General features: G+C 38.8%; 1 protein-coding gene across 1 annotated transcript in view; it reads right to left on the bottom strand.

The window, feature by feature from the left end:
- The window catches only part of LOC753746 (kelch-like protein diablo), a 52,022-nt gene extending 32,456 nt beyond the window's left edge, over window positions 1-19,566 (bottom strand). Inside the window, exon 1 of the mRNA XM_030975343.1 lies at window positions 17,506-19,566. Within this exon, the coding sequence (XP_030831203.1) occupies window positions 17,542-19,515 (1,974 nt within the window). The 5' untranslated portion in view covers window positions 19,516-19,566 and the 3' untranslated portion in view covers window positions 17,506-17,541. The remainder of the gene's footprint in view (window positions 1-17,505) is intronic.
- Between the last annotated feature and the right edge of the window lie 2,039 nt (window positions 19,567-21,605).

The raw sequence follows: 21,605 nt of genomic DNA, 5'->3' as shown, positions 1-21,605 counted from the left end.
TCCTCGGACCCATACAAAATACAAAACAAACTTCTACATGTATTTATAGCTCTGGTGTATAAACAGGCTGCAGACTGGCCTTTTGTTTTGACCATATCCAAATATCGCCTGTGCAGATCTTGCGGCCTAACAGACAAACTTTTTGATATATTGCATGCTGAATATTGATTCGAGTACATATCCAACCAATGGAGATGGCTATTTCTTGTTTGCTTATGCCTTGGCTTATATTGATTTGGAATACAATATGTAATATTGTGGTACAGTTCCTAAAGTAAAGAAAATAGAACAAAATGAATTGGTCAAATCTTCCGCCACAGACCACAAATACAGCAACCATCACGCTTCTACGTACGTGTATCGAGTACAGTTGAAATGCCCAATGTATTGATTGACCTACTGTACGTGACGAGCCCGGACTCTGAGAGGCATATATCGAGCAGATTTGATGAGATTACGTAGATAGTGACATATATGACAAGATTGATTTTTGTGAGGGAGGACCGAAGATGCCGAGAAGGGCATTCTTGGATCCGACAGTATAGCATTGAGGTATTGAATTGTCTGTTTGGAGACAGAAGGGCATTAGGCCTGTGCACAGTTATAGGAGTTTGTGCCCTTTTTGCTCCAACCAGAAGATTTGATCTGAAATAAAACTTTGGAAGAGACGATACTTCGTCACATGATCTTTGAAGAGGAATTAATCTATATTCAAAGTCAAAATATTGAATGATTTTCTTTCTACATTCTTGGTACACAATCATACATATGATTATGTACATGGAAGATAGCTGTAAGCAGACCTTGGTAGGATGAAAGTAAAGTCTTTTGAAAAGTTCAAAACTTTAAGACACATGAGCTTGTGACATTGACATGTTGGCTTAGTTCCTTGAGTTAATGTTGACTTTAATTCTTATTATTCAATGTCCAAAAAGGACTTGAACGGCCTGCCTGAAATTGACACACCAACCTTTTAACCTGTACAAACAATTTATATCTGTGCAGATATATTTGGCTACTGTCTAGATATTGCTTTTTCTTTTCTCTAGCTTTCAATCAATAGTCATTACCATACATATTTGCTTAGAGTACCATTAAATGTACCATTTCGTGACAGAGCGAAGTCTCTTTGATTTGTGACCTAAACGAGACGAAATGTGCATGCAGTTGTCAAGGAAAAATGAAAAAGAGAGTCGCCAAGCCAAGGCAGAAAGTCGTCAAAGCAAGCAGCGCAATACTTTCCACGCTTAATGGAAAGGCTTGTTTGTGAACTGCCAACCACCGCAACACATACTCCAATATACGTTTACATGTAGATTTCCCTGGCATTGATATCGAAGTCGACGATGTCAGGCCTCTGTCGGCTTGGTATTGATTCATTTCGGGCTGCCATATTCATTGGGGGTTTCCTTGAATTCTGACTTTGGAAGAACTGCTGTTACTCAGAAGGCCGGTCTTCATCATCTCGAGATTCCCAAATAGCCTGCTATTTCTGATTTGGGAAATATTCCTGAAGTTACAAATCGCGTCTTCATCAACTCGAGCTCGAGAAATTAGCCGAGATCTTTTGCTCAGCGTTCGCGCATAGTGCGAGTCTTCTGGCTGGTGAAGACGCACCGGACAAATAGCGGGATATTTTGCAAACTAGCCCAAGATATCTTGAGATTATTATCTCGACCAAATATCCCGCTAATTGCAACTTTGGACTGATGAAGACGCAAATTAACTGGATAATTTGCGATCAGGATAGTCCAAATAGCGGGATATTTGGCAATCTCGAGCTGATGAAGACAGGCCTACTGAGAGAGAGTGATACGCATATATAGGTCGCCGTCAATGCCATGGTGCTTCTGTAAATTTACTCATGTAATGCACCGCAAGGTCGGCCTATACTCTCTATAGATGCATGTATTGGAGAACATCTGTTTTCTAGAAATTTGTTCATTAAGACATCTGCATACATGTATGAAAAGTTGAGCGAAACGTAAGAAAATGTGGCACATCTGGATTTTTCAAAAGAATTCACAAAATGTTGCCATATGTTGCAATAGGCCTACATGTACTGTAGTTGCCTTCATGGAGAGCTTGGCCATAGAAATGTCAAAGAAACTGCATACTACTTTGTTTGTGTGTGCACCACAAAGCAATGCCAATGAAAAGTCCATTCCATGATAATAAAACTAGGACCACACAATCTGGCCATGGAAACATTCCCTACACATGAATACATGTAAAATGTACCACTTAGAAGAGATGCCACATTGTCTATTCAGTATTCTTTCATCATAAATGTCCATCATAAATCACTGAGGTTGGCAACGTAACATTACACGAGCATAACATCAGATTTGATCGATCGACTCATTCTTTTAATCATCCGCAATCAATTCAGAGAAATGTTCTATCATCATACTGACACTATGACTCAACTACATGTACATATATGTATTCTGGCTGTGAGAATGTTTCCAAGTTTTAACACATTGAAAGCAGCAGAAGATGCCAATGCTAACTTGCAATGGTGTGAGAAACATGATGATAACCCTTATCCAACAATGGGAACGTCCCCTACCAGTCAGGAACAGTAATACATTTAGCAATGCTGATATATACTCTGGCCATGGAAATGCACCCTCCCTCCACATGGAATCAGCAGCTAGAGAGCATGTAACCAAGTCAATGACCTCTCCAGCGATCATGCTGTGAGTTGCGCCATGCATGGTTTGGGACCACTACCCTCAAGGGGTTAATCGTCTCGCCCCTGTGCTACTGGTGGTGGCCTTGCCTTGGCTCTTGACTCATTCATGTTTTCAGAGTGACTCCACCACCCCCACCCCTCCCCCCTCCACCATCTTATTATTGTTTTTCCTTCACTTCAGCTTCTAGAAGCATGCCTACAGGGGTGGACAGATTGCCAAGATTAATTTTGGAAGTTTCAAATTAGAATGAGAAATGGTTATGACATGCATTACTCTCATGTAATCCAATCAAGGCCCCCCCCCCCCCCCCCCGGGAGAAAATCAATTTGATTTCTTGGAATTGTGAAAGCTAATGAATTTTTATTCCCAACTCTTATCCATCTATTTTCCATGGAGTTAACAATACAACATTCCATACCATGATTATTGCCATCATAAAAGCAAAAAGGGTACATCTCGATATCACCTGTTTAGAGCCAAAACAGGCAAAAGAGTGTACATACTTTAACACATACAGGTGTAGTTATGCCCTTTTGATTTTGATACAGACAAAATAATGGATAGCACATGGGTCAAACAATGTTATTTCTATTTTACACATCAATACATGTATACTGGTATGCACATAATTGAAAATTTTAGGCAGGGGTTCGGGCAACAACAACAAAATATGCTCATGAAATGCCCCGATGCAGATACACCCAAGCATGAACATACCAGTATTGATCTACTTTAACAGCTCAAATAATCACATTTCAACGTAAGTCTGGAAGGAGGCGAGTATAATGGCGACATGCCCTCGAATATTATGGCAAACCATGGGTAAAGTAATCAATACCGATAGCACATTACTGCCACTCTGAGAGATTAACACGTTTACCAATTATTGGATTAGACCTAGCTGATTAAATAGTATTGACATTAAACATGTCCGAGGTGCAAAAACAAGATAGTCTTTCACAGATATCACAGTGATGAATAGATGGTGCATTTACTTCTAATTTGATACGATGTAGGGGGTAACTTGTTTTTAATTAATGTACACAAATTTATCACTTACAAATATACAGGTTATCAGTTAAATTGTTTTTAGACATTGAGAGATACAAATGTCATATTGGATTAGGTGCAAATTCGGTGGTGTTCATTTTTCTAAACCATTCAAAATTGTCCTGATTCCCCTCTGCATTTTACAGGTCATTGGCACAAGGTGGTAAACGCTTCTAAAGGCTATAACAAATCTTTCATAGAGTCTCGTCTTCCATGACATTCCAAAAATGGCATTTATGAAGCATATTTCCGACAGCTTCGGGCTTATACATCTATTGTCAATATGCGTTGGTGGATTGACTGAATGCAACTAAGTATAGCATCCATGCAAACAGCTTAGCGAGGCGCCGATTGGGGGCAATAACCGTACCTCATAACTTTGATATCAGTCAAAAACTTCTGTCAAATCTATAGTAAAGCAATTTTGTCTGTTCTTTTGTGTTGTCAAAAGCCCTGCTTTACCTTAATTGGTTTATTATGTTCCAAATATATTTGCCTGCAGAAGTCATTAATTATCCGGTACAAAACAGACTTGATTTTGCCTTTTTCCTCCCAAGTTCATGGTGATCAAAAGAACAAGAGCTACATTATCAAGAATAAAACTTCCAACTTGGTAGACTTTTCTATTTTTCTTTTTTCATTGAACATTGTGAGATTTTCTGAGCATTTTGGACATCTCTCCAGCTAAGACTAAGGATGAATTAGTTGTCCTTCCCTCCAAAGCCATATTTATGTTATATTTGCTGTTCTTTTTTTAGATTTCCTACAGCCTACAGGCTCTTTTAGAGCTCTCTGCAGCTGATACAGGGTTTTCTAGTAATTCTTGGGCAGTTAGTACATTGATTTTTTCATTCATACATTTACATACATGTACACCTGTACATTATGCTGCATTTATGAAGCCTTCAAAAGCCCTTTCAAAGCTTTCTCATTAGTCAATGCTCATTCTACATAATGTATGTACCTGTAAATTACCCTTCCCTTCCATTTTCTCTAGAACTCCATTGTATCGATTTTCCCTCTAATTTATTTTCAGGCTGCTCTTTTGGAGATTTCCCAAGCTTTTTTTAGCTATCTAAAGCTTTCAGTAAATCCCCCTTTCCTAGTCCCATCTATACCTTTCGCTGTGGTTTATTGCAGGTGGATATGCTGAGCCAGAGGCGAATGAGGCGTACCGGTTATGAACATGCTCATCCTCGCTCAAATCGATAAAAGAACAAGCATCCTCCATCAACTGTACGACAACATCAAGGTCAATTTGTGGATGAATATTTAAAATCCATTAGGTTAATCGATGAGCAAAGTGGCCATGAAATATCAATTGACTTTGGAGAAGAAAAAATGACTAAATTTTAAAGATGTGTGCATGTACAATGCTGTATATTGATGAGATGACGGTGTACTGCGTACGGTTTGATTGCATGACTAATTTAGATGTGACATTTACTAATTTTAATAGATGTGACATTGACTATATTGAGTGGTTCAGTTCAGTCTAGTGGTGTTTCAAAAAGGCAGCTTCAGCATTGACATGCAGTGCTCCAGTTTTTAATAATTTAGGGTCAACTAGCATCTGGCCCTTTTAACCAACCAATAGTTTCTCTTCTTGTATGAAATGTATTGCTGTTGAGTACAAATCAAATCAAATCAAATTTACAAGAAAATCGTTTGGCACTACATCTGTTGATTAGAGTTTCTCTATCGCCTTAATATATAAAACAGCAATTCAGTTTGATTGCATGGATTATGTTGGTTACACAAATACAAATAAAATGAAGATGTAGTAGACTCAAAAATTATTTTGATAACATTAAAGATCTAAAAGTGACAAAAATATATCGGTAATTAATCATCTGACTGTGATAATACTTATATATGGCATGGTACAGTATTTGAGTGTCTCATCAAGTACAGTGTTGTACATATATGTACTTGACTCCATGTATTTCATTACATGTATATCGTCCCTATTTTCACGAAGTGACGGTAGTGAGGAAAATCGTAACGCAAAGTGAATGCAATTTTTTTCACTACCGTCACTTCGTGAAAACAGCGACGATATAGGCGCAGCTGACTGAATATTGGATTATTGATGTTCTGAGGTATACATGTACATGTAGTTGTACTACACAAAATAATGTATAAAAGCTGTAATCGTACATATGACTCAATATTAACAAATTATTCATGAAATATTTCTATGCATTATCACACATGTGCAAAACAATAAACAATGACGTCCAAACAAGCAAATACTGTACGTGTGCAATAGCTTGTGATTAACTATACATGTACATGTTTTGTTTCGTGTATGAATGCCACCATGAATCATCATCGTTGTTCCATACTCTTCCATTGCAGAACAAGCCCAGTGTTGTTTGTCTACATGTACACAATGATACCGAATTACACCAACAACAAGGCCTCTCTCTGACTCTACCGTTCGTTCGTTCGTTCGTTCGACACACACCTTCATCAAAGAACAGCCGCAGTGTTCCACCTCGCTTTCAATGTCAATGGTTTGTTAAAACTTCATTGCATTTTTAAATAGATTTTTCTTTTTCATTTCTTTCCCCTTTTTTCTTTTTCTCCTCTTCTTCAGTGGACCTGCAAGGACATCGACTGAATTTCAATGTCAATAACTTGTTAAAAATTCATTGCATTTTAAATTCAGTGGGCGGTCGGCTTGCAAGGACGTCGACTGAATTTCAAGTACAGAAGTGATTATTTTCTTTCTTGTCACAAATGAACTTCTATTACAGTGAGATTGCAACTTGCAAGTAATCATATCTTTATTTTAATACTGCTTTCCAATAAATATAAAATTGTTGCACTCATGCAACTTTTGGTCCTCGATCTAGACTTTATGAACTGTTTGAGTTGATCATAACAAGTGTAACCTTTAACAGTGCCTCTGAAAGCACTTGAAAGCTTGATGAAAAAATGTTCAAATCTCATTACGCTGTAAGAACCCACTTTCTATCCCCCCCCCCCCCCACCAACAACAACAACAGCCCTCTTCCCCCCCCCCCAACAACAACAGCCCACCTTGCCCCACCCCCTCAAAATATCCATCAAATAAAGTAAACTGAACATACCGAAGGCTGTGAAATAAAATATTGCATACATTCCGAAGTCATATACTCATGTAATGACAAAAAATAGTAAAATGCCATAAGCTATTTACAATAGCATGAATCATTGCCTAAGATGCATGTACAGTATGTACATGCCTATAACATCTAGCTATGGGATATACAAATTTGCTGTAATACAAAAAATATTCAATGGATTAATTCACATTCATGAATTCTCTCTGGAAATAAAATCCATACAAGCACAGCTGGAGTTGCTCTTATGCATCTTGATTCTTGAATATGAATGTTTTTGAGAAAAAAAATCCATTGTAGAAATCTCCATGGAATGTCTGCATTCTTGGAGCAAGAGAAAAATATGAAATTGACACCGGCGTCTCTAGTAACCCCCACAAGAGCAATATGCAGGCCCAGAAATAGAATACCACATAAATTACATGCACATGTACATGTATTTTATGTTTTTCCATATACATGTACGAATGTAACTAAAGAATCTTCTCACACTCCTGCAGAAAATAATGGTACATGTGTATACTTAAATGTATGTGAAAATGTTCTCTTTTTATGCATAGTTAAAGACCCTACAAAATATGTCTCTTTTAAAAATATATTTTAGGAACTGAAGGATAATATGATGTAAATCATCGAAACATTTCTGAATGAACACAATTAAAAAATGGAAATTACTGCTATATTTCATATTTTTGCATTCCGCATTAATGACAATTTACAAGCTAGTAATTTTCCACTCTGTATCTGCTAATCAAAAACATAACCAGCTAGGCCACTTTTCAAGGGGGTCTTCAGTCTCTATCACTTTATTAAAGTACCTAATTGTATTTCATGGTAGCTATTCATTGGTGTTCTAATTCAATTTTCCACAAACCATCTTACATTTAGAGAGAGAGAAGTTAACATGACACATAGATAAAAATATCTCTCACCACAAACATATATATATATACTGTACGAAGAAGAAAAAAATGTCATTCCTTCAACATTCCTTCAACAGATTCCACCCCCCCCCCCCTCCCTCCCCACCTTATTGGCTGCAAGGGCATAATACAGTACATACAGTACCATATATCCTATCCCCGGTCAATCAACATTACATTACATGTTGAAAGACTTCGCACGTATGAACAAATATCACATTTAAATTTGATGAATCAAAATGTGCAGGCCTCATAAATTGAAATACCCTCCGGGGGTACAGTATCTAAATAAATTCTCACTTTAATTTTGCTAGCGCCAGAAATGCAATTAAGACTGTGAGCATGTTATGAAAATACATGAATGGCACAAATCCATACATAGTGACACGTACAGCTCAATATCTCAATCTTTTCAATGTTCAGGATTATTTGGTTTTGTTCAATTTTGTAAGGATGTGAAAAGAAAAAAAAATGATGAAGTTCATTATTATTTCTCCTCATACTGCAATAAAAAAGAAGTATTCCAGCTGGATTCTATTGCATGCCTCTAACTATTTAGCATGTATAAAGGCTGTACACTGTAATAGGTAAAAGATTTACATATACCGGTAAGGGTAATATGGGTAGCATTCAGGTTCACATACTGTACATGTACACTGTAGCAGGTCAGTTTCCAAATGTATAATAGGCCTACATGTACATTTCATTTATAAAACAACAATCAAATTGATCTGCAGTACTGTAGGCACTAGGCAGTATATTACTTCATCCTAGTGTACGCTAATTTGAGAAGACATACGAATAGGCAATCAATGCCCTCCTTTCCCTCACACATTAACGGGTCACTGACCGGTGGAAGAATGACCAGACCAGAGCAATGAACTGGTCATTCTATCGATGGTCATCAATATCTTAACACCATCAGCAAATGAACCTTATTACTTCCAAGGCGTCACCTCGTTACAAGCCAATGCTGTTCTCTGTTCACCTTTCAGACGATAATAGCTCTCATTAACAAGTCTTCGCTTGACCACACAAATCAATAACTGTATTATAAAACTGTAAAATGTTTTTGATGCTGTCCCATCTGTTTATTTAGGTTTTATTGGTATTGAGGCAGGTCAAATAAACTACCACTCCCCCCCCCCCCCCCTCCTGATTTTGGAGATGGAATTAAATCCTGGCGAGTTTCACACTGTATCATATCTGAGCACCTTCAATATACCTTAACTGGTAGACATGTTGTACAATAAACAGGAAGAAAAAAATTGTCAATATTGTATGTATTATTCTCAAGCAATACAGAATGAGGTACATCCGTACATGTGTATACCATATTCATGTAGAGCCCTTGTATATATGTTTGAAAAAATATAGCCTTTACATGTAATTGCATATGCAGTTCCCGTTCACTATGCATCTTTTCTCAGGGATATTACTACAAAAAACATGCTGGTTATCTGGGTCAGCAGAACAATACCTCTCAGTTGTCACAGCTAATGGGCATCTAGCTGGTCAAGCTAATGGCCATATCTAGCCGGTCAAGCTAATGGGCAGCTAGCCGGTCAAGCTAATGGGCAGCTAGCCGGTCAAGCCAATACATACTCGTGTGACAGGAGGGCTTTCACTATGAATATGACTGACAAAGAAAGCGGACAAAATATACAGTTCCTTAAGGGGCTTTCACACCGGGCCTTGCGTAGAGTTGCGTAGAGTTGCGTAGAGTTGCGTAGCGACTACGCCGATCGTACGCAACCCTACGCCGATCGTACGCAACCCTACGCAACTGTACGCGGAGGGACGCGAATGGGTACGCGAGATGAACGCAAAAAATTAAACATGTTTAATTTTTTTCGCGTACCTTCGGCGTAGACTTTACTACGCAACTGTACGCCAAGCCTACGCAACTGTACGCCAAGCCTACGCAAATGTACGCCAAGCCTACGCAACAATACGCTACCCTACGCCAGTCCGACGAAGCATTAAAAACGTATAGATATTTTTTGGTATATACCTGGATGTAAACTTGGCAGGTTTTGATCATTGATCATTCTTGCTTGTAATTCTGTTTGTACTACTACAAGGTATTTCAGACTGACATGTTTTGTTTTGTTATGGTTTATTCAATTTGTGATAATTGACATCTCAGGCTGTTGATATAATAAACAGAGATAATATTCATAAACTGATGCCTCATGCGAAATGTTATTATGTTTTGTGGAAATCTGTATGTATTTGTGTCGGTTTGTTTGCTTGTGTGTACGTTTGTGGTCCTGTTTGTATGTTTGTAATATAATTTTGTTTAATTGAAATGAGCAAAGAAATGATTTTGTCTCACTCTGTTAGTGAGACTGAGTGAGTGTGTATGTCAGAAGTATTTCTTTAAATCTAATAAATGACTAACATTTATATCATTACATTGTCACACACAAATACGCTACGGACCAAGGACAACAGATATCGTCTTCAAACTTTCAGGAAACTGTTATGGAATGATATTTTACAAATGAGTGAAAAGGGATATGGTCAACAAATATCAGACTTCTGTCCACATTTATTCACAAATCAAAATAAGCGCTCTCTTTTGTTGGCGTTTTGAGGTATCAAATCACATCACGTGACCTTGCAATGTTCATCAAAAGAAAGTTGAACTTTGTTGATGTACTACATTATTGTACTATGTATCATTCAAAAGGGTAATACATGAACTTCATTTATTAACCTTTGGAATGATACATAGTACAATAATGTAGTACATCCACAAAAATGTCTGCATTTTTTGGAAAATAAAATCTTGAACAAATTAACATTACTTCAAAATAACCTCAGCAGTTGCTAATGCCTACTAAAAAAAACTGAAAATTTAACGGTCAAAAACGTGTACCAAATGCCACTTTTTACTATTAACACTTATGGCAGGTTTATAAATGTTATTTTCTTCACTCACTATTTTACTTAAATTGGCGTTTCAGCCCTATTTCACGCATGCAAAAGAGACCCACTGCCCCTTGGATGTCACCGTTTGTCAGAATGTTATTATTATACTAAGATCAAGTTATGTTCACATGTAATAACATGTACAATTCTTTGTACACTGCACAGTTCATTTATACAATAAATTGAACTGTCTTTTTAACATATTTTTTATGATATATGTTCATAAAGCGCCAATGGCTATACTCGCGGCTCCTACAAAGCGTCTATTGCATTTTTACATGGCATTTTCGCACACAGTAAGCAACCGTACGCAACCGTAAGCAACCCTACGCCAGGCCTACGCAAGCGTACGTAACCCTACGCCAGGTCTACGCGATCGTACGTAACCCTACGCCAATTGCCTACGTCGTAGGTACGCGGTGCCTACGCACAGGGTACGTAACTATACGCCGATCGTACGCAAGCCTACGCAGGGACTACGCCGAAGCATCAATTTATTCATGAGTACGCAGCTTAACTTCGGCGTAGTCGGTACGCAGCACTACGCAACTCTACGCAGATCCGGTGTGAAAGGGGCTTACGGTAGATAAAGGAACATCCCTTCACTGCTATTATGTAAACATGTGTAGAACAGGTGTCACTTGCATATTCACCTTTTTACACAATAGCAGTGAAGGGATGTTCCTTTGTCTACCTGAGGAACTGTATATTTTGTCCGCTTTCTTTGTCTGTCATGTTCATAGTGTTTATATGAAATGACCATCATTTACTGGGGTTGATAAACACACAGCAGGGACGCTCTCTACAATACATGTACAGAGTACATGTACACACCCAGACTTGGGCCAGAGTGTACATGTACATGTAGTTGCCTATTTTATTTCAGGGAGTGAATTCTCTGCACAATTTTGTGTACTCTGCATGTTTTAAAACTCCTTTAAAAATGTGGTGAGGCTGAATACACTCCATACGACACGGAATGGTAAATGGAAGTTCTAAACTTCTATACTGTAGAAACATGATCCAATTTTGTAAAGATCACCAATTGCACTTGAAAAAAATATAGAAAGATCTGTTGAAACTAACTAATATGAAGATGAATAATAAACTGTAAATATATATTAAATATTACCATGAATTTAAGAAAGCAAAGTTGGTAGCATGGTATGTTGAACATGTACTGTACATGTAGGTCTCCAACTTTCCATTTATTCCCGTACTACAAGTTACTTTTTGTACAAGTTTACAAGGCAAAAGAATGTACTAGGGAAAAGAGGAAAACACTTTTGAAAGATGACAGATGAAAGCAAAAAGACCAAGGCAAAAGATCAAATTGCAGAAGTGATACGCAATATCACAACAATGCAGTGTCCTCTCGGGTAGGTGCCGAGGCTCGTACAGTACAACCATGAAAATTGCCCCCTCGCACGAAAGATGAAAGGAAGCGTAAATGTCTTCTCGTTTTGCCTTTCAATTTCCCAAAGTAACTCTAGATTTTGTTTTCAAAGGAGCGTTCCCATCATCGCAGAGTTAAAGTAAAAAGCATCTGAAGTTTCGGACAATGGAAACAGGACTGATCAGAAGACCGTACCCACACTTTGGAGGTAGACCCTCTCCAACCCTTCCCCAGACAGAACCTGAACATACCAAACATTTGCATCCTGCTGGGTTTCAATCACCCATATTTACTCCACACTGGGATCCTGGCGACAGCGACACATATTTTGTCAGACTCGCTTTCTTTTTGGGGGGAGCTGCACTTCATGTTGCCGTTCGCTAGAACGCATCAAGCGAGATGGAAAATGATTCCTCCAAAAAGTAACTTGTCGTATTCATAAAGAGAATTGATGCGTATTACCTGGCCCCCATTACACATTTTTACTGATTAACCAGAGGGGTCGTAATGACAGCGTGTGAACTCTTCCGAGGGTAGGATGCAGGATAACATGCACTTCGACGTACATGTCCAAGCCCATCATAAAAGGATGTAATTTTAGAATCTAATCATTCACACTGTATTTCATTTCTTTGGAGCTACAAATTGAAAATATGTTTGCATGAACGAGCATAACAAGTTGTGATGTCGAAACTGAAAGAGCAGCACCACGGCACATCAACTTGCCTTGGAGGAGTGAGGGGCAAGGACTAAAAATGAGCGATTTGCCGTGAATAATTGCATTTCTCCTCGCTGAATTGGAGACAATTGTTGATGACTGGAAATGAAATGTTTTGCAACAAGAAAAGAGCATCTGTCGCATGCTATTTGGAGTTTTCTTTCTCCCTCTAAGCAGCTTCAAGAAATTACTGTTGTCACAAAAGAGTTTTTTTAGTCCCTGGAACAGAACAAGGAGAAACAAAAAATGGAATATACAAAACGATCAAGGACAAAATGCAAATATGTTCATTGTATCTTTCCACTCCGGCACAATTTATAATGACTTGATTTACTTGAACCACGCTTGAACGAGACAAACGCAATACATTTTCCAGGTCATCTACGACAACCTCCATAGAATAGAAGATGTTTTGCCCTACGGGACAAACAAAAATCCTTTGTCTGCTGGGAGAGAGAGACCTTGTCAAAACCCAACAATGTTCCCATCAACTTGCTTCATCTAAAAAACGAACCAAAAACATTATTCATCCAGGGTTCAAAACACACTGGAAGCAATTCAATCTCTTTTCTGGATATCAGAAACGCCTGATTCACATGATATCTACCCAACAATGTGTATATGTATGAGCACAGCCCAGAGCTGAATGTCATTTTCTTATCAAATCTAGACAGAGATGCAACTGCTTCTTTCATTTCATGCTTCAAGCGCTCCCTTCAATTCCAGCTCCTTCCCAAATGCCTCAAGCTCAGTGTCATTACTTCATGTCATTTGTCTGAAACCCTCTCCCCCTCAATCCCATTCTGCTGAGCGCATGTCCATCACCTAAATCACCCTCCGAGGGATGCCTTCTGGGGCAGCACACGATCATCATCGAGCATGCAGGGTACAGACGATGTTCCAACTTAAGGCCTGATTGGGTTTATCTTGAAAAATGATCTTTGCTAATGCATTATTTCTATTCCCTTTCCATTTGTCTAATGAACCTGAAAATGGAATTTGTTCACAAATGAATTCAAAATTATGGATGCTTCGTTTCCTGCATGCATAATGATTGGTAATACGAGAAATTCTGAAATGCTATAACGTCTTCATTTTAATATTTTGTGTAAATCTTAAAATACGTTCATTTACAAAATCCTGTGAAAGAAGCTATCATAGGTAAATTACAATAAAAAGAAAATATCCATTTTCAAATTTTTTTTTCAAAGCAGAGCTTCTTTACATTTGAATTCAATTTCAAATTCAAAACAAACACTAATATCAACATTTAGATGAACCTTTTAGTTTGATTGATAGAAAACATATTGTACATTATTTTACAGATGAGGAGGAGGAGGGGGAGGGGAGAAAGAAAATAGAGATTTTCCATCAAGGGGGCTATCCGACCATGTGTCCTCAGCACATACATTACAATCATTCCTTGGGCTGCCAAGAAGAACATTGTAGTCAAGCATTTATCTCCAAATAGCTCATAACCCCATTATCCACTTTAATTTCCTCTCACACTCCGGCCCAAGTTGTCATCGCGGTTGTCGTCAGGAAATAACCCCATAAGGGCATGGTCTCGTAAGTAGTAGATGCACTCTTTTGGCCTTTTAGGAGACCTTGATGTCTCTATAGAAGTAGTCTCATTACAGGTTCTCAGACGAAATTCAAAAACTATTTCGGGGAGTTTCTCGATGTTCAAAGACTCTCAGACCCAATTTATTTTCAAGAATCAAGTTAAAAATGACAAGGCCATGGGAGAAGATTGGCCTTAACACTTTTAATTTGCGATGGATGTTTTCGAAATCTAAAGAATGAAAAGGAGAACCTCAAATGGAGACTGGCATAGCAAACCCCGACGAGAATTGGAAGGAAGATTCACCGTGTGAGTAAGTCTGGACAGTTATTTGCTCTTGAAACTTGATCTGCATGTCAACGAGATAACTGTGAAGGAGAAAGAAAGGATTTCTCCAGAAATGAGAGGAGTTGGAAGGATACCCGTGAGGACACGAGATAGATTCTTATCCTTCTTTTGGCTCTGATTTCGGTAAAGTGATGCGGAGAAGACGGCAGGCACGATGGCTGTTTGCCTTTCGCCCGGTACATAAAATAAATGAAATACAATTTCCAAGATGGACAGACAGGGTGTCAGAAGTAGAGCTCCAAGGGGAAAGAAAGAGAGAGAGAGAGAGAGAGAGAGAGAGAGAGAGAGAGAGAGAGAGAGAGGGGGAGAGGAAAAGTGAAGGGAAGGGAGACAGGAGAAGGCAATAGACAGAAAGGAGGTCCAGCGAAAATGTAGAGGAGAGATAGAGATGACAGGAAAAGATGGAGATATGAAGAGAGAGAGAAAGATACAGAATTAGAGAGAGAGAGAAAGACAGAGACAGAGAGAGAGAGACAGAGAGAGATAGAGAGGAGGGAGACAGAGGAGAAAGAGAGAGAGAGAAATTAAGAAAAATATGAAAGGGAGAGAAAGAAAGAAGAAAAGGAGGTGGTAAGAGACGTGAGGATGAGATGGAAAGAGAAGGATATGGAGAGAAAGAGAGGCACAGAGGCAGATATGCAGACAGACAGAGAAAGGAGATGGAAGAGAGAAGGGGGATATTGATGATGTGCACTTCCAAATGAGCACATCAGAGTAAGGTGGGAGGGAGGAGGATGTACTATTTGGGAGATAGACAAGCTTGAGTACAATCATGCTTGTCAAGTCCATGTGTAGTCAAATCTTTTAGATGCGCTCCACTTCTGTATTACCACAAATTACTCACGGCTGTCCAGACAGCGCACACAGTATTTGTAAATATGTACTATCTAGTGTAGCCAATAACTTCTTGGAGTCGCTGAACAGACAAGTGGCCAGACACAGGCAGACCTCTATTTATTTGATATAATATTATGTTGGTTGCTTTTGGAAAAAACCATTCATTAGTCAATGAATAATTCTTTTTTTTAACTCCTCATTTCTGGACTCTCTATTTTTGTTTCATTAATCATTATGATTGACCAAGATAAGATACCTATAAAACAGCATTCCCCCTCCCAATACAAAAAAGGATGGAGATAGCTGAACATGCCCCTGTACATGTATGTCTGCAAATTGATATTCACTGTACAAGTGCTACATGTACATAAAATGCAGAATTCCAAATTTCTACTAACACTGTAGTCAAATAAGAAGATGGTATACCATATCAAGTTATAAACATGTTTACTGTGTGTCTTTATCAATATATTGCTTTCTTATCATTATGCTCATTTTTGTTTTTTATTATAATTAATTGGGCATACAAATTACTTTTGTAGGCCTACATGAAAAAAGATGTAGAAGGCAAAATCATAATATATAATGTATACAGTATACAGTAACTGTAGATCAAGCCAATGCACAGAATTGAACATTTAGTAATTGCAGATATTTGAAAGAGGGGGGAAACAGATGAAGTGCATACATGTACATGTACACGTACACAGATTCTTCCCTAAATTGCTTGTAGGCCTACACTGTAATTTGGGCACTCAAAACAAAATCTATAATAAAAATTACAAAAATCATATATACTTTATATTCATGATGGGTATATTGCCAACTCTAATTGCCTTTTCTAAATCCCACCGCAGTGGTTGGTGTTGTTGTTTAGGTTTTACAGGCGTTTATCATTCAGAAGTGAATATTTACGCCTTTTTAGGTAGGATTAGTTTCTTTTCAAATTAGAATTACTTTTTTGAATATATATTTTTGGATAAATTGGACTTCTAAACTTTTTAGAGGTCAGTGGGCTGGCGAACAAATTTATACCTCCTTAAATTATACCTAGTCTCTACTCTCTTAGGAGCAACCCCTGTATTATGGGATTATGTGGTTATCTTATAATGGGTGGAAGCTCATGCCCAGTTTTAAGCCCCATTAATTCCCATTAGGAAAGGGTATGATGTGGATGGACGATTTAGCTTCTTAACCAGTCAAAATATGAGGGGGTGTTTGTTTTCATCCCCACTGTCTTGGGGTGTTCTTCATTCATGTGTTTAATGATAAATACACATCCCACCAACAGACTACAAAGCATAATGCAGAGCACATCAACCTACATGTAGCCATAAAATTATAAATAATGTCAAAAATAAAGCCCTGCAAACCAAAGAGCAATGTTTGTATTGTATTACAATTTACCAATACAATTTTGTACACAAAATCATATAAGATCAGCATCTTCAAAAAGTACACAATTAATCAGAAATTTAGATTAGATACATCTATTGACAAAACCACTGAACTGTACAATTAAAAAATAGGAGATTCCTGCTTTCAGTCAAGAGATTGACATGCATTGCTGAGCAGTGTATTTTGGTTTTGTGATTTCTATATTTGCAAAATAGTTCTCCACTTGGCAAAAATTGGGAATTTTATTTTGTTAACCTTTTGTTGTTGAAAAATTTATTGGTAACTTTTACATCATTTTATTACAGTATGAATTGTGTTACAGTATGTTTCATGCAATTTAGTATTCAGCAGTCAATATCCTCAGGGTAAAAGTGCCTCATGAATGCAACTATTATTTTAAGCTTTCAACTGTCAGAGATAAATGACATTAACTTATAAAATGTTACGTTAGTGCCATCTACATGTATGCCTATGGCCTTTGAGCATATACAGGTGTAATGCTGTTCAGTCTCAGTTTGTACTCACCTTTTTTGTAAGGATCTTTTCCATGGAATGTGATTATCATGTTCCATTCTCTGAGAGGAATTCATATGGCACCTGGAGAAAGCAGCAAGCAGAGGCTAAGGTCGAGGCAGGAGGCGGAGCTATGTTGCTCCATAAGCCCAGCTCCTGGTTGAATATACAGGCATCGGAGATGGGTGAATTGTTGGATCGCTCACCCCATCCGCCAAAGATGAAGACATTGCGATTAATGGCACAGTACTGGAAACAAGTTCTCTCCGGTATCCGTGCAAACTTGCACTGGGCCTCAACCCACGCATTGCGCTCGACGTTTAGTCTGTAGGCTTTGGTCGAGAGGTCTGTGACGTATATTTGGCCTTGGTAGACTTCCACGACGGGACATTCCCAGAGGCCATCTTTGGTAGGGATGGGTGCCACAGAAGTCCACTCGTCTGTCTTCGTGTCGTAGCGTTCAACGATAGGAGTCGATCTGCGTGACGAGTCTCTCCCGGCAATGGCGTAGACGTACCTGTTGCCAACAGACACCACTTGCATGTTGTAGCGCTTCGTAGGCATCTGGGAGACGCAACACCACTTGTCAGCATCAGGATCGTAACGTTCAACACTCTGCTGGACGCGATCCCAGCGCAGACCACCAAGAGCATAGAGATGACCATCACAAGGCACAAGAGAGAGGTATTCACGAGGAGTTTGTAGATAGGCCACTTCATTCCAGCAGTTGGTTATGGGGTCGTAACAATGCACCTTACTCGTTGTAAGCTGGTTGCTTGTTCCACCGGCCACATACATACAGTTGTTCATAATGGTTGTTGCATGGAATCGCAGCTCATTGGGGAGCGGTGGGAGTGAGCTCCACCGGTTTTCATTGATGAGGTAGGCAAAGCAATCAGCCAGAGGACCCTGCTCCGATACACCACCGATCATGACGACAACATCCGTCAAACGTCCTTTGCGTGGCTTCAGTACCGGACTGTCACTGCAGTAACTCCGTCTCGTGGTATCCGTCTGATGCTTTGCTTCAGCCAACATGTTCCTGCACTCACCAAAAGCGGAAACAAGTTCCTCTTTCTCAACAATAGTCATGAGAAACTCTCGCCCCAGATGGGGCATGCGCACGTGAGGCAACAAACGTGGAAAGAGAGGTTTGCGGAAAGCTAGGTCAAACTTGACCCACTGAACGACAATGTCATAGATGCACTCCTCCTTTTCTACCCTGATTTTTTCATCGGTAATGAGTTCAAGGATATCTTCATAGCTAAGCCTGAGAACATCTTCCATGGAATGTTGAATAACCTGCATGAACTGATTTCGAATGAACTGCTGTGATCTTCCGTACAAATCCGCAAAGCCGTACAAATCTGACAACTGCCTCACTGCCAAGACATTTGAGGCATCCATATTTTGCCACATGAACTGGTAGCAATATTCCTTCAAAGCAGTCATCAGAAAAGGGTCGGCCCCTCTCAAAATTGACTCCACGTTGGTGGCATTAATCGAGATTTTTCCTGTATACATGTAGTTCAAAATCTCGTCCATCGCTTCAGCGGACGTACACTCAATCGTCGCTACGGCTGTATCCACTTTGTCCTCCTCCAGCCCGCTATTGCACATAGTATCGAAGTACGGGCTACACGCAGCCAAAACATTTCGGTGTGCTTTGAACACCTTTCCTTCCACATTGAGAACGATGTCACAGTATTTCTCGTCTGCTCTCTGCATCCTCAACTTCTCGAGGATGCGGGAACCAGTATCTGGTTCTAGGAAATCCATCCCTTTCCCTTTCCGAGCTCGTGTCATGGTACGGAAAACAACTTCACTGCTCATCAGACAGCTGACTGACTCATTTATACCGATCGAGATGTTGTCTGCATGCGATCGACGGGAGCGTGCCCGCATAGACAACAATAGATTTCGTACGCGAGCGATGCCGTCGTCCGTTGAGCGTTCGTCACACGGAGCAGCGGCTGGCGAGAATGGTAGGGTGTATTTTGCATGTAACGGTACATATTGCATGGGGAATGAATAACAGTGAGCGAGCAGCGCTTCCGGTATGAAACCATTACCCCTACGGGGGTAATAATGTACCCCTGAGTTTAATCAAAGTGGATTTCGAGCCATTTCGAGAAGTTCAGAGTTCCGCGAACAGTCGTGTGTTGGCCTGGTTGGACAATAAGGCATTGTATAAAGCTCCTTGGTAAAACTCGAGATTAATTCGAAAGGAAAAGAGTCATTCCTTTTGTTTGTTTGTTCGTGTCTAATAGATGCAAACTGTTCTCGATTGGCCCTATTAGGCTGAGTTTAAACAAATAAATAGTTGTGAATTGTGATAAAATGTGATATCACCTTTCAACTTTCATCCTATCATTGAACAGCCTTTAAATATAATGATCTTTGACATCATACAATAATGCTAGTGTTGACATTTTATGAAAGAAATTTCTGTAAGCCCTTCATTACGCCACCCTGTCGTCTCGTGGAGGTAGGGGGGGGGGGGTTCCGCCCTTGTCTTGATTCTCAATTTTCAGGAGACAACAATGATGTTGTTTGTTTCCCTTTTACTGTAGGCCTATTATTGTTGTTTGCTAAAGCGGGATAGGATGTGTAACAAAGTTAGTTTTATTCAATTATTATGCCCTCGTCTGGCATGTTCAGGAGAGGATGGGGCGGAACTCCCCTTCCCCATGAGCCAGTTTACGAGGGGTGGGGCGGTGGGAGGTTGTCAGTCATGGCCTTCCTTTTCCAACCTGAACAATAATTGGGTGATTTTCCCTCTTTTTTTTTTCTTCTTTTCTTCCATAGTGCAGGATACTCTTCTATAGCTCCTTCCCCTCCTTTTAAAGTTTGTCTCTTATGGGAGATTTCGGTTTTTTGTTTAGCGTTTAAAGTGTATGAACCTTCTTTGCTTTTACCTCTTGAGGCAGAAAACACATTTTTGGAGAAGCCGTCTTAATAATTGATTGGAACTTTTTAAAGATGTAAGCCTAAATAGTTATTTTGCTTCGTGAATATGGATTAGGATTTTTAAGTCTTCGCAAAAAATGACAGCACATCCATTTTCTCCCTGTTACAATAGGCCTATCTAAGTATCTTTCTCAACATGTCAAGAAGTATGTTGGATAAACTATATATAAACAACTGAAGGGATACAAAATTGCAAGAATTAAAACAGAAAGTTGAAAACATGCCTTCTAGCTAATGGTGCTCTTCTGCGCGAAATGCTCAGACCAAGAATGCATCTTGTTCTCTCTATTTTAAGCAGTGATGTTAAAGATTGATATGCCTTTCTTTCTTTCTTTCTTTCGTGAATATTTACATAAATTTCTAAATATGATAATGTTTTATAATCTGAACAGATAATTCATAATAATCAGTGTCTACGCTAATTTGCAATTTTTACCGATTTGAAATTGCTCATTGAAAATTATCATTCTTACTACGGCTTTGTTCATTATTCTCTCTTATTATTTACTTATTTTTTGTTATTATATTGCTATGTATTGATGTTTTCGCTGGAAAACAGTACTTTGATTACTGACGGGGCTACTCTGTTTGAATAAAACGGAATAAATAAATAAATAAATAAAATGAAAGTGAGCCAGTATTATCTAAACGACATTCATTTAAAGAGACAAATTAAGGCTATGTTACAATTTTGCTAATGTATTAATCAATCAGTTTAACTATAATCTTCCATTTTAGGTGATCTGCTTTTGCTGTAAATTCGTTTTTAATTTCCTCTCGAAAAAAAGAAAGTATAATTGGCTCAAGTTCCTCTAATAAAATTCATCTTGCGTGTCGCACCCACAGGTCATCGGGTAAAATTTCATGTTTTATGCGGGATAATAATTATATCCACCTCATAAACCCTTGATGTAAGCCTGTATCCCAAGATGGTTTAAACCATTTTATTATATTCACCCCCCCCCCCCCAACAACAACATATTTTCGCCAACGAGATCACAGGAAAAGGGGCAGGCAATATAATACGGTCCTGTGGCTTTACAGCTCAGGCCATTATGATAAAGGAAATAGTGTTATCTAGCTAAAAAATAATGAAATTATCAAGAGGATTATTGGCCCTTCTTCTCCTTTTTTTCTTTTTA

Source organism: Strongylocentrotus purpuratus, unplaced genomic scaffold, assembly GCF_000002235.5.
Source record: "Strongylocentrotus purpuratus isolate Spur 01 unplaced genomic scaffold, Spur_5.0 spur5_scaffold_8, whole genome shotgun sequence".
Taxonomy (NCBI): Eukaryota; Metazoa; Echinodermata; class Echinoidea; order Camarodonta; family Strongylocentrotidae; genus Strongylocentrotus; species Strongylocentrotus purpuratus.
The sequence above is the reverse complement of the archived record's forward strand: the minus strand, read 5'-3'. Positions and strand labels throughout refer to the sequence as shown.